The sequence below is a fragment of the Larimichthys crocea genome, chromosome XVII (genome assembly GCF_000972845.2).
Source record: "Larimichthys crocea isolate SSNF chromosome XVII, L_crocea_2.0, whole genome shotgun sequence".
In the NCBI taxonomy this organism is placed as follows: domain Eukaryota; kingdom Metazoa; phylum Chordata; class Actinopteri; family Sciaenidae; genus Larimichthys; species Larimichthys crocea.
The window spans coordinates 16,916,543-16,930,920 of NC_040027.1; the positions used below are offsets into that span (position 1 = coordinate 16,916,543).

The 14,378-nt window shown below is 41.5% G+C and overlaps 1 protein-coding gene across 11 annotated transcripts in view; it reads left to right on the plus strand.

Moving 5' to 3' along the window:
* The window catches only part of unc13a (unc-13 homolog A (C. elegans)), a 51,613-nt gene that overhangs the window by 9,157 nt on the left and 28,078 nt on the right, over positions 1 to 14,378 (plus strand). For 4 of the 11 annotated variants that reach the window (XM_019269637.2, XM_019269638.2, XM_019269639.2 and 1 more), the window contains exons 1-10: positions 430 to 1,091; positions 5,631 to 5,660; positions 5,774 to 5,873; positions 7,951 to 8,068; positions 8,891 to 9,014; positions 9,317 to 9,387; positions 9,567 to 9,621; positions 10,244 to 10,273; positions 11,744 to 11,939; positions 13,113 to 13,232. In XM_019269637.2, coding sequence (XP_019125182.1) covers positions 1,070 to 1,091; positions 5,631 to 5,660; positions 5,774 to 5,873; positions 7,951 to 8,068; positions 8,891 to 9,014; positions 9,317 to 9,387; positions 9,567 to 9,621; positions 10,244 to 10,273; positions 11,744 to 11,939; positions 13,113 to 13,232 — 866 coding nt within the window. In that variant the 5' untranslated portion in view covers positions 430 to 1,069. Of the gene's footprint in view, positions 1 to 429; positions 1,092 to 5,630; positions 5,661 to 5,773; positions 5,874 to 7,950; positions 8,069 to 8,890; positions 9,015 to 9,316; positions 9,388 to 9,566; positions 9,622 to 10,243; positions 10,274 to 11,743; positions 11,940 to 13,112; positions 13,233 to 14,378 lie in introns of those variants that run through there. The other 7 variants (XM_019269644.2, XM_019269646.2, XM_019269645.2 and 4 more) reach the window with 5 other exon arrangements.

The following is a 14,378-nucleotide window of genomic DNA, read 5'->3' on the forward strand; positions in this document are numbered from 1 at the left end:
TGTGTATTGCCATGATTTTCCATGTGCATTCAGAACTGCCTTAAGGCATTACCAACTTACTTAAAACAGAACAGAAGCAACTAAAAACAACCTGAGCTTCACCCACTGTTCAACATACACATTGACTTTACATATACATAACATGTTATAACATTTTTGACTTAAGTGGCTCTCACATCTTACAGGAAAGCTCCTGAACTGACATTTTTTAATCTTAAACTCCCAAATAAGTGATCATCACTGTATGATTATAAACAGTATGTTGCAAGTTGCACATGAGCATCCTGTCTTGAACACAAAATAATCTGATTCATAAAAAAATATTTTTAAACATACTTTCCAGTTAGAGGAAGTGACACAGACGCTCTACTGTCAGTGTATGTGAAGATGAATATCCTTTACTGACTCACTGCTAAGTAATCATTACCCAGAACTCATTTGGAGTTGTAGTGTTTCCTTAGAAATTGGGCTGTGTTATGTTTACAAAATCAATTATGACAATATTTTTCATCTCCATGGTGATACTGTGATTGTATATGAGGATACCAAGTCAGGATTTCTTAAGATATGTCTGAGAAATATGGGAAACATGAAGGGAGAGGCTAACAATCAGGTGTTTCAGCATCTCCATCCCCCACAACACACACACACACGCACACACACACACACACATATATACACACACACACCCCCACCACCACCGCTCTGACGTCACTGCCAGGCGCTGTCCACAGCAGCGGTGGTGCTGAAGCTGAACAAGATGGCTGTATGTTGTGGAGCGGACAGCTGAGAGAGAAAAAGGGGGGCGAAAAGAGTCTCAAATTTAAAAAGACACGCCGTAAAAAAAGACGAGAGGGATTGCGACGCTGGCGTTCACTCTCAAAGTGTGAAGACTTTTATTTTTGCCAAGCGTAGCGAGCCCCTGCCAGGCCCCTGTCTCTGCTGGCGACGGCAGGCTTCTCCATCTCCAGCCCCGGCGATTCATTCCCAGGCTACACTTTGCACAAATTAGCTCAATTACGGAAGCTTGTGAAGAAGCTGGACCCTGTATTAAAGGCGCATATAAGAAATGTCATTGCTGTGTGTTGGAGGTAAGAGAGACAAAAAAAAATTACTAACAATGCACGTCTTGGCACGACTTACTGTCTCCGAGCTTCTGTAGTGTGAGCGGCTTTAATAGCTTCAAATGTGATCTTTACAGCTTTCTGGGGATTTACTTGTGAGGATAACGATACATCCATCGATATTTTGGAATAGCCACCGTGAATCGGATTGTAGTTAAAAATTTACTATGCTATTAAACGTCAGTTTGATGCAAATCCCATTAATAAGGCGAGTCCTCACATCACCTTTGGCGATATTGGATAGGCTATTTCTAGTCTATTATTTATTTATTTGGATTGTTAATGGAATATGTCAGTCGTGCTCTCCTGGATGACAGCCTGGGTTCAATTGACAAAAACCTGGCATTGCTACAACCGGATCGATTTATAGAGTAGGTGTATGCTTTCTGGCAGCCGCTGTCAAACATAGTAAAACAAGATGTAATCCACTCTCAGTTTGTGGCTGTGTAACAGGAGCACTGGGTGTTTAATGTCAAAAAGCAGAGAGCATTTTGACTACAAATCGTTCATTTCGTGCGTAATTGCGCGGAGCAAATGGGGGTAAAAAGGCGTGTGCAGCAGCCTACCGGTAGGATATTTCTTTAAGCCACGTGATTTGTTGCAGCATTCGTAATTTATATTTCTGTTATTGATTTAGTTCTATAATAATACGAACCACAACCTGTTCTTTCTTTGAATGATTCACGATTCCCCAGTGGTGTCCAAATTGTTTTTTCTATATAAACAGGCCCTGACTCGTCACATTGAACTGTATTATGAGATGATTCAGTCATTGTTGTCATTTGTTTCTATTAAGCCTATGATGTATTTCTCCAGTGATACAAGTAGAAAGTGGACCCAACAGATACCTGTTTCACATTCAAGGTCAGAATTCGCGATAAGCCCCTTAAATATCATTTAGTCACAGAATAACTGATTATATGTAGGCAGAGTTTGAGGTCATATCTAAGCGCTGAAGATATGTTGGTTGTACTGATGAAGTTAGAGAAAGGACTGAAGACGTTCCATTTGTTAAAACTTTTAAAACTACTTTGTCTAATGAACCAAATCTCTCTTGCTGTCAGACTATTTAAAATGAAATTGGCGTAGGTGGATTGTGTAAATGTCTATGGAGTGAAATACCATTATCCCGAGGATCTCCTGTAACCTTCTCAATAACCTCTGGCCAGCCCCAGGCCAGATCTCACATAGTCAGCCAAAAGTTAAAACCACTCAACAATCCTGTCATTCATTCCTGTCCTTCGTATTGTGCTTAAAGTTTTAGAATTACCCACTTTTTAGGGTTATTATTTATTATTTCACACTGTAAAATGAAATTCATGTTGTTACAGCACCATAATACATAGCATACATTCAAAAACTGACAGGTTTAAGCAGATCTGCAGCTCTCCTCTCCTTAATGAATTGGTGTGAGTTAATAACAACTCCTTAATAACTCCTAAAATTAGGAACAAAATTTGCAACATGAACTCTGACCTTTGAGCCAGTTTGAGCTCATTCCCTACTCTGAGACACTTGATAAATATGGTGTCTGATTTATCAGGGAGCCGCGAAGGAAAGATGGAAGGGCTTCTTCTTCAGAGATGTCAGAGCAGGCCTGTAGTGTTTATGAAGAGGCTGCTATACTGTTGACACCAGCGCTAGAGCTGATTGCACAGATGTCAGGATTGAGATTCAGGCTCGTTGTCGGTCCCTTTATGTCCTGAAGCTGTGTTGGCATAGCAACCCCACTGGTGTTTTAGGTCTCTGCTGGCATTTTCTCATTAGTTTCTACACAGGCCTGCAGCTAGGTTCATATTGATATTATATGTTTTTCTCAAGGTGGCTGTGAAAAGAATGAAAAAATGGAAAGGGTTTGTGCGCATGGCTGTTTACCTTGAGCTGCATGGTAACATGAGTTGGGCTTAAAAAAACATTGCAGTAGCAGTGATGTGGCATTGCCTGGAGAGAGATGTGTGTTTACTTCCATGTCTCTGTATGTTATATGTAGCCTTTGAAATGATAGAAGCTGAATAAGCATATTCAGACCTGTTAACCATCCTCTAACTGTCACCTTCAGTAGCCAGATGCCAATTCACGCAATATAACTTTAGAACAGAGACACATCCTCATTAGTGTCACCTTCTTTTATGAAGGTACCATCCAAACATCTATTTAAAACTTTTTACATATGCATTCTGGTCATTAGGAAAGATTTTTTGCTCAAGAAGTCAAAAAGTCCAACATTAAAAATTCATAGAATTTAGTACCAATCGTCCTTGGCTAGTTCTTTGTCTTATTACCATTTCAAACACACTGCTGTGTTACTGTAGTAATGACTAATGCTGCATTCATATTCTGTGGATAAGTCCAATGCCACATGTATCATTAGATAAAGCCTTGAAATCCATACAGTATATACTGCACCTATACTGAAAGTCTGCACATGTCTTTATGTGTTTTAATTAGTCTGTATGAATGCAGTATTCAGTCGATACTGACTGTCAAACTCTACGTAATCACCATTATAGATATACGCCTAAAGGTATACTGCAGGTGTGTGATTACATTTTATCCGGCAGAGAGTGAGCACAGAGGGACATGCTGTAATGACCTTTCACATAATTGTGCACTTGAGTCATTTCTCTCTTTTTTGTCATAATCTTTAGATATTTTTTTTTCCACTACCTTCCAGTCTTCAGGATTATACTGACATGTTGCTGGTGTCAGTATAATTGTTCCAAAGTGTGGGGCTCTTTGAAACCTTTTTATTGGAAAACCTCAGGAAATAAAATGCCGCTTTAGCTTCTTGACACCGGGGCACGAGTGAATGTATTTGTCCAATTTTGCCCAGCAAAGAAAGAGAAAATGGAATTCTGTAATTGCCGTGGCAGATACTCAACATTTTCTGTTGAGGGTTTGCAGAAAATATATCACACTCCCTCTTTTACTCCCCTTCACTCCTTCCCGCTATGTGCTGTATCTGCAGCGATGCTGGTTTAGTCGTATGCCTGTGAGCTGTAAGTAACCCCCTCCCCACCCCCACACTCACACACCCCTTTCCCGGCACCCCCCACCCCTGTCACACTGAAGTGGTTATTTTTAGTGTTGGGGATGCAGCTCGCTCTGCCCGCATCCGGCTGCACAGAGAGATTAATGGAGCACAAGAGAAAGAGATAGAAAGGGAGCACACGTGCATACTCGCCACATGGCAGGGGGAGCTTGTAGGAGTGAGTGATGGAGAGAGAGTGAGAGAGAACCAGTGACTGGCTTATGGTATGGAGCGTATACAAGACAGTGTTGGACAAGGCATCTGTCATTTATTATCATTTCAAAGCAAAGAAATTACTCATTTGAAATGTATATCATTTTTAAATGTATATTCAGTGCTTCCATGGAAGAGAGCCCTCTTTACCCCTTAGGCGTGACTGCCTTGTCAGCAGCTACAAAATATCAGGAAAGGGAAGCACACGCTCCACCAGGCCACTTACTCCGGTGCCTCCCTCATGAATCCGACCAATATTTAAGTGTTGTCCCAAGGCTTTCCTGGGGTGACTATTTTTAGAAGCCAATTTGTTCACAATGATTATCATGCTTGATCTGCTGTCACTGACTAAGAAAAACTGACTTTCTTTGTCAGCATCACTTTTCCTACCCTAAAAATGATTGATTTAATAACAAGGAGTGTTTATTTTTTTTGTTTTCTATTACAGAGAGTTGGACTGTAGGTCATACATTATAAAGTCAAGCATACGTACTTGTGTTGTTCCAATTAGATTGATTTTTAAATTATTCCTTGCATTTCTTTCCTAAAATGTAACATCAGTGAAAAGAAGCAATCAGCAGGGATGAAAAAAACAGAGCTCTGAATATTAATACCTCACTGCTGAACATGGGGATGGTGGGCATCGGCGGGGTGCCGGATTGAATGAATAATGAATAGGCTTTTGACGTCATTGGTTTTAAAAGTCAGTCTGGTACCTTCAGAGGTCCCTGCATGGTGGTGCACCACAGCAGAGCCTCGTCTATTGTGTTAGACAAAAAACAGCACTGGTCCATCTTTTATCCACCACCTCCTGCTGTCAGCCGTGCAGGAATACACACACACACATCATTCAGAGACGACGAGGCATGTGGTTGCTCTCCTACCTGGTGTCACCTTTTACTCTCACCTGCACAAACTGTCCTTCTGGCCCTCTGACTCAGAGATCCTGACATCTCCTGCTGATCGGATGCAGTCTTTCATATTGAGAGCATGGCATTCTGCCCAAAGAGGACAGAGGAGTCCCAGCCTGTAAAAAAAACAGCACTCTCCTCTTTTCTCTCAAATGCCAGGCGCCTGTCAATCATCAGCCAAGCATACTTTCATACACATGAGCTACAGGCAGAGGCCTGTCTGGATCGAGAGAGGGGAAGAAACCACAGAATTTTATATCTGCTCCATAAAAACTGTCTTGTTAGCATGTTTGTTTGCAAATTCAAATTTTTTTATCTAATGTCTTGTTTGTTTTCTCAATTTCCTTGCAGTGAAGAAAGCCAAGCTTGATGGACCCCAAGGTGAGTTGTGACCTGTGACCCGTTTTTACTTATTTTAACTGATTCAGGTTGTTTTCTATGAACACACACACACTGTAGCATGACTAATGTTATTCATATTTTACTTTTTGCAGAGAAATTTAACACATACGTGACCCTGAAGGTGCAGAATGTTAAGAGCACAACCATCGCTGTGCGTGGCAGTCAGCCATGCTGGGAGCAGGATTTTATGTTGTGAGTGCTTCGTGCCCTTTCTCACATCTTCTGCATCCTTTTATCTCAGCATGTCTTTTCCTCTTTAAGCCGCTGTCTTCTTCTGTAAAATCGATTGGATAATGTTGCCTAATTGGAGGAAAGTCACTGCCAAAACAAATTTTGACTCACGATTTCTTACTACATTCACACACTTTTCTTCCTCCTCTTTTACGTTTTCCTCTCACTGTCTTCTTCTTTTAAAGAGCACCTGCTGTGTAATGAGCCTTTCCCTTGGACCCACAAAGTTATGGTTGTGGTTTTATGGGTCTTTTCCAGACAATCCCAAAGGCAGACCATCGATTCTCCTTACATCCGTCCCATCAAAGTTAGGCAGGCGGCAGAGAAATGCTCATAGGCAAATAAGATACAGACAGACTATTAAAATTTATGTGATCAAGAAAGGAGCCATTAGATTAATTAAAATGTTAAGCCATGAAGTGTGGGAGTGCATGTGTGACAGAAAGTTGTATAAAACTTTTTGTGCCTAGAGCGATCTGTGTTAAAGTGCCTCAAGCGATGTCACTTAAGTCAAACGCTGAAGATTACAAGTCAAGTTAGACAGAAGTGAGTTTACAAGACCGCTGTAGCTCGCTCATCTCAGACTGAGGCAAGCAGGTCGGCTATATTAGCCACTACTAGCAAAGCACAACCAACTTACCTTGTGGGTAACAGAGGCACCAAGATTTTACAAACAAGAATACATAGAATAACAAAGATACGTCTAGTTTTGCTGAATCAATATGTATCTTTTTTTAAATTGTCCATTGTGTCAATGTTGTTGTTGGAGCGTGCTCTCTTTGAAGCTCTTTTCTTACTCTCCCCATAGATCTGACTTTTGAGCACAATGTTTTTTTTAGTTTGAACATAACATTTCACTCTTAAAGAGTAAAAGTAATATTAAATGAGAGAAGAAATCTCTTTAAACCTAAAGGCACTTTAGAGTTTAGGGTTTGCTCTTACAAAAATTATGGTCGTAAGTTGTGTTTGACAAACTGTAGTTCATAAAAAAAGTATGAATATTAGTTGGTAGGTCCACAAAAATATATACTCTCAAATGAATAAGGAATAGTGTTAATTCACATGAACTGAGAGGTCTCCCTGGTGGCTCAATTCTTCAGCACAGAGATGTTGTGCAACGCAGGGCAGCAGGGTCAGCTGTAACATTTATACTTCCTAAGAGGAGTTATTTTTGCCCTCTTGCTCCCTCTCTGTCTCTCTTCCTTTGAAGACTGAGGGATGCCATAACACCTGTGATGTTTGAGCTGCTCCAGCAGAGTTCACACACACACAGTGTAGAGGGTTTCTCCAGGGCTCATTATTATACCTCATAACTCTAAAAAGCTGACTGAATACAAATAAAACAGCCAAATACAACAGATAAATACGAGTTGCCATCTCCTCTCTTTCCCCTTGTGTGAAGCATCATTCAGCTTTTTGCCAGTTTATTTCTTTGACTCCCAGGGAAACAGAAAGATGCATTTTCATATCAATACTGTGGCTATTATTAGGTTTTGATTCACTTGAGACAGCAAAAAGGGAGCTTGAGAAGAGGTACTATTGGACATTGAGGGATGCTTAGCGAGCTGATAATCTGCCAGTCAGATTTGTAATCAGTTTACAAATCATAGCTGGACTATATATTGGCTATATGGACTGCATATGAGTGTTGCTTGATGGAAACAGGAGGCACAGAGTTCATTTTTGTTTGTCATACAGAAATATAGATAGATCTCTGCTGTTGTCTGTGCTGTCTCTGATATCCTGCCGGCAGCCTAGTTGACAATCACCTGCTCCTTCCATCTTCATGCTGAATGACTCATTTCCCTCAGCAGATTGAATCACAGTGCATATCCATCACTGGATTTAAGCACAGCTCCTTATTTCATAGACTGTATTTTCGCTGAAACCCCTTTGTGCAGTGATGCGTCTGTCTCCACTCAACTCTCTCCGCATTATTACACATCATTAATATACATTAATTTACCCTCATTCATTTGCTTTTTCCTAACTCATTGCTCTTTCTCTCAATCTGCCGCTTCCTCTTTCTGGCGAGCAGCGAAATAAACCGCCTGGATCTGGGCCTAACAGTGGAGGTGTGGAATAAAGGGCTGATCTGGGACACCATGGTGGGCACCTTATGGATCCCCCTGCGCAGCATCCGGCAGTCCAACGAGGTACGCTCCCTCACTCTCTGGCTCAGCTGTTTCCCAGCATTTGATTTTATTGGCTACACTTGTACACCAGTACTCCAGTCAGTGTTGAATTCATGCCATTATTAAAAGAATCAAAATAATGAATCCATAATACAGCACAGCTCCTGATGCCTTTGTGAAATATACTGTAATTGGCATAATAAATAATACATTTCACATTCAGGCTTGTTATGTTTGTGCAGGAGCTGGTTAATAAACCCCTTAATTATATGATATACTAAGATGACGTAATGGGCTTTATTTTGAGATGTTGGAGCGAGTGGTTCTCTGTCAGATTTCTGTCAGGAACTGAGGATAAATATGTGTTTGGCTGGAAGGTGGCTGATGATTTTTAGTTGTGATAACTTTTGGGGGGGCTATTGTAGGAGGCTTCTTTTTCATATAAAGGAATAGTTTTGGGAAATATGCTTATTGGCTTTCTTGCCCAGAGTGAGAAGATCGGTCAAGTATAAAGCCTTAGCCTGGAGGTGATTACCTCAGTGCAAATACTGGAGACAGAGGGAAACTGCTTGCCTGAGTCTCTCTAATGCTCAAAAGTACGTCTACCAGAACCTCTAAGGCTCACTTATTGTATCTCAGGTTTTAAATCCGTCTACAAACACAAATGTAGAAATGACAAGGTGTCATTTTAGGGGTTGTTTTCACTTACTTTATATTAGAATTTTTATATTGTTGGAAAAAAAAACTGAGATGTGGACGAATGACCAAAAGGCATATTTATCATGCGCTAGGTATGATTGCAGTCATATTACTCAGCCCCTCTTCTCCCTCTATCTTTTCCAGGAGGGTCCGGGTCAGTGGCTGACCCTTGACTCCAATGCGATCATGGCTGAAAATGAGATCTGTGGAACCAAAGACCCAACCTTTCACCGGCTGCTGCTCGACACCCGCTTTGAACTGCCGCTAGGTTTGACCTTACTCCATAGCTGTGTTTATCCTGTCTGGTTTGTTTCAGTTTCCACTGGAGCTAGCATTTAGTACTTTTGTCTCAACCACTATCATTATTTCTACTGGTACAACATCTAGTACTGCTTGTCCTACTAATGGTGCTGCTGCTATTACTACCTTCGATTAGTACACCACTAACACTACCTCAAGGGCTGTTTCTTTAGATTGAAAGTCCTTGCAAACAGCAGTTGGCAGACAATGATGTGCTATTTGATGTGCTGAGTAGAGAAACATGTTGAGTGTTTGTGTTGTGTGCTGCAGACATTCCAGAGGAAGAGGCCAGATACTGGGCCAAGAAACTTGAACAACTAAATGCCATGAGGGATCAAGATGTAAGATTCACAGAACTCTCTCTGCACCATCTGCCACCTATATTTCCCAATCTCTGTTTCCGTTCCAACTATTTCTTTATCTTGCATACTCTCTCTAATTACACCCTACAGCAGAATTGCCAGAGTCGAGATTTTTTCTTCTCCTAAGATGTTTGTTGTTGTTTTTTTTTTCCTCTCAGTATGCCTATCAAGAAGAACAGGAGCGACCACTACATGCACCAACCACACAGTGCTGTGAGTGTCAAACGCCCACCTCCTCCTGCTCTGTCTCCTGCTGTGTCCTTTTTATGTCACCTCTTTTTCCTCTCCCGACTCGCGCTGACTAGGAACTGAGAACTGGACTAGACAGGAGGTCGAAATGAGGCTGATAGATGAAGCAAAGCATGGAAGGAAGGCGGGAGGGAAGCTGATGTGACGAATCATGCATGCAAGCCTGTCTGAACACTCGAGTGACTTATAGGTGCTAGATGTGCGATGAATGTGAACTGACATACGCTGGGTTGTCAGACACACGCCACCCTGCCTTGCTGTCTGTCTGTCTAGTGATGATGACACAGGGAGCAGGTGGATAAGTGTATCAGATAAATCTGTGAACAGAGGGGTTGGTTGGTGGCATGATGCTTGTGTGTGTGCAGAGATAACAGCATGTGCGTATTTTCTATTCTTTGTTACTTAGCAGCCCGACAGCCGCATTTGCACAAAAGCTGATTTTGATCTACTTGTGCTAAAAAATAATTATTCCTCAGGGTTTCCGATCTTTACACGTTTGTTTACCTGACTTTGTAGTCTGCTGATGTGTTGTGTAATCTGTGGTCCAAACCTAATTTGGTTTTTCTAACCCTTTATCTCCTTGTAGGTAATTGGAGTCTATGGGGAGATCAGCAAAGTAAGTTTCTTTTATGCCCTTCTGCTGCTGACTTGGACTAATCCTGTATTTATTGTCCATGTCTCATTTAATGTAATGATCTCCTTGTATAGTTTTCCCCAGCGACCATTAGCTGCCACAAAAATATATTTTTTCTCTGCACATCCTGTCTAAACTTCCTCACAGCTCGTATCCACATTCTTCTGATGGATTAAAAGTCAACCTGTTAAAACTGAGTACAGTAAAATTAACACTGATGTTTTTTTCCCAAGGTATAATCTCCACTGGGGATTGGGGCGTGTCCCCTTCACTTTTATGCTTTCAGATAGATTCATTTTTACTTAAGTCTCTCTGAACATTGTTCTTTTTGTCCCGCTACCCAGTCCATATGATAGATGATCCAAGTTGATATACTCAGCTGAGTTGCTTTATTATAGAGTGGCAGCAACTGGTGCTGTGTACTGTGACAAGTGCAGCGTTGATGTTTTGCCCTGGGTCTTGCCTCTCAGGCTACATACAGGCTGGCAGAACTAGCCTGTGCATAGATATTAAACACAAATATTATATAATATGTATATACCATATATTCTATAATATCTAGGTTTTAATTTACAATTAAATCTCCTGGAAAGACACTGGAATTAGACATAAGTCATAAATGACATTAAATAGCTAATGTTCGTTGTGGTAAATTATCTATCAGAAAGTATCAGGTATCTATAAAGGGAACTAACAAATGTTTAAAGTATGGCACTGATAGTATAAAGAATGAACGTAGTATCCGTCGCCTATAGGTTTCTGAAGAGCCGTTGTAAAGCTCAGAGTGTGGTGGCTCTGGATGTCGCCATCTAGGCAGTTATATCTCTTCTGCCTCACGGCTAAACCAAAAATGAGCAAAGACGTGGATCATCAGTGGATCTGAACAATGTCTGGGTTCCCAAACAAGCCGATAACAAACCTGTCAAAAAAACAAAAACACAGCAACGCTGTTAATTATGTGAGTTCAATAGAAATCCAGTCTCAGTACAGTTGTCATGAACAGTGGTTCCCTCTATGTTTATTTCTGCTGTGAAGTTGGACATTTTTAACGTGGGGACTTATGGAGATTGACTCGCTCTGTAGCCAGCCTCAAGTGGCCATTGGAGGAATTGCATTTTGTGACACTTCTGCATTGGCTTCACTTCACAGCCATGAAAGTTGCTGCTTGGTTCCAACACAGAGATTTACATCCGATTTCAAAGTTTTTGTCATCTTTCCATTTTTATGGAAAACACAATAACTTGTTTTTTATTTGCTGAATTAATTTAAAGTAGCATCTGTTCAGGGATTCATACCTTGCCTGGTGACCTAAATCCAAACTTGATGCTAAAACGTAAACAACCTCAGAATTATGTACTACACAAATACTGAATAACACAATTCTGATCCACCATCCTCTTCTTGTCTCGCCTCATCGCTTTGTCTGATCTCCCGCTGTCTTTGTGCGAACAGACGAGGATCCAGACAGCGCTGTGGACGACAGGGACAGCGACTACCGCAGTGAGACCAGTAACAGTATCCCGCCTCCCTACTACACCACCTCCCAGCCCAATGCTTCCATGCACCAGTATCCAATGAGGCACCAGCACTACAGACACTCCTACAACGATGAAATCCATGAGCTGGACTACGACCACAGAGCCATGAGGTAACAAGCACCCTACAGCCTCTACGTAGCCACAACTGAGACTTGGTTTTCCCTTTTATGAGATTACCATGACGGGCTGTCAGAATGTAGCAACAACAGGGAGAAAGGTTTTGTTTTGGTGAGACAGGAAGAGACAAACACAGAGAGAACAAAACTGTTTAATGTTGAAAATGCAATATCACCCTTCTCTTCTTAAAGTATTCCTTAGTGAATGACTCGATTTGAAGTCTAGCATTCAGCCTCCAAGCCCCTGTGGCCTTGTTTTGTTTCACTGTAATGTACATGGTAACATGCTGTCCCACTGTGCTCTCCTCCTCTAGAGAATAACCCTGGCCTCAGTGTATACAAGCATGCTGGGGCACACAGTTCTTGTATACAGGTCGTGTATGAAGTGGGCCCTTGTGGTTATCTTTTCTGTGTGTGTGTGTGTGTGCATGTGAGTATGCGTGTGTGCGCGTCTGCATCTTTGTGTGCATGTTGAGTGTGTGAGCATCAGAAATCCCATGTGATCTCTACGACTTGTTGTGCAGAAAAATAAATGAACTGCTGGACATGACAGTATATCTGAACCTTCTGTGGACATGTTTTCCAAGGCGGCAGATGATAAAAACTCAAAGCATTGCTTTGAAAAGCTGAAACAGATGTCTTGATTTGGTTAGATTTAGATGGGTAACATAAATCTTGAAGTGCTCAACCTCAGTGTCTCAGTCTTTGTGCAGAAATTAAAGGACAGGTTCACAATTTCTCAAGTATGTCTACTAAAAATTATCACATGTTCATGTGAGCATTGAAACAGGTTGCTGCAATCATTCCTCCTGTTCAGCCTGACTTTTTTGTATGAAATATGTTGGACATGTAACACAAAAAGGACTAAACAGACAGTAACCTAAATCTTGTCCACCATTGCTTATTTTGTGAGACCAACAGGAAGGATTCTTTAAATTGACAGAAGGAATTATTACAGCAAGAAATGTTCACAGCTTCAATGTTCACATGAACATCTGACTGTTGTTTTAAGACAAGCTTGGAAAACTGTGAGTCTATCCTTTAACCGGGCAGTGCAAAGGTTTAGTTTGGTGAGAGCTTTCTTGGAAAGATTTGCACTGAGCTCTACTGATGCTCCTCTCCCACCTCTCCCCTCCTCCCTACCTCCCTTCCTGCTCCTCTTACCAGACGCTATGATAGTTTAGACTCGGCCACCAACGGGCGCAGCAATATCGACTCAGGCTCAGGGTCAAGCCGGCGCACCAGTCGTCAGTATTCTCTAGACAGTAGGCATTCACTGTCCGATAGGTGGGTCTCTGTACCTCCTTTCAAACTCCTCCTCCTCTTCCTTCTCCTGCTCCGGCCTGTGACTCCGTCTCGCTGTGACGTCAGTGGTGGACTTGTCCCGTCCTCCTCGCTCGCTGTGCTTGCATGCATGCGCTCTTACCCTATCTCTGTATATGTATATTCTATACTTTTTTATAGAAAACTACTGGTCCTGCATCTATATTTACTGTGTTCCTGGTGAAGAATCACAAATTAGTATCACAAAATGGTGTATCATGCTCATCTTCACCATTGTTAAACTCTTGTAAGTACTGCGCTGTTTTGTGTTTATGTGTGTGGGCGAGAGATTGACAAGATGCGTGTCTGTGTGTGGTGTTTCGTAACAGCCAGAGACAGAGAGGTTAATTGTTGGTTGGAGTTTGTGGAAGAGCCTGTGTGAATCTGTGTGTGTGTGTGTGTGAATCTGTTATCGCGACAGCCTGTTATTACGGCTTCATCCTGTATGTTAGAGTTTAAGAAGAGCCCTGTCTTATTCTGGGCGTCCCATACGTGGTAATTATACACATTTAATTTCCACTTGTAAGACAGCATGAGGCCTTCAGCCCAATAATGGGACACTAACAGAGAGGCCAAGACAGATTATGTTCATTTTCATCTTAGTTTCATGTTTTTTTTTTGTGTTTTTTTTACTAAGAACAAGGGCAGACATGTATTTAGATTCACACATTATGCAAGCATTTGTCACTGTCTGTGTCAGTCTTTGTGTTGGATGAGACAGAGATTGTGAGATAAGTGATGAATAGAAAACAGGGGTGTCGTGATTGAGTGTTTATGTGTCCATTCACCCGCACTTGTGTATTCCCTCTGGCTCACAGCCCAAAGCCATAATACAGTTCACTCCTTTACTGCTCCTGCACCATGCATTATTGAACCAGCATCACTGTAATCAATAGAGACGAAGCAATAAAGTGTGTGTGTGTGTGTGTACGTCTAAGAAATTGTTTTTGCATGTGTCTCAAATCTCTCATGGTCTGTCTCAGTGTCTAATAGCCTCATTCATCACTGTGAATAAATATTATTCACTGATTTATCTGAAAAAAAAGGGAACTGTTTTTGTTCTGTCAGGGTAATAAATTACCCTCAACCTCTCCAAGTTCACTCTCTTTC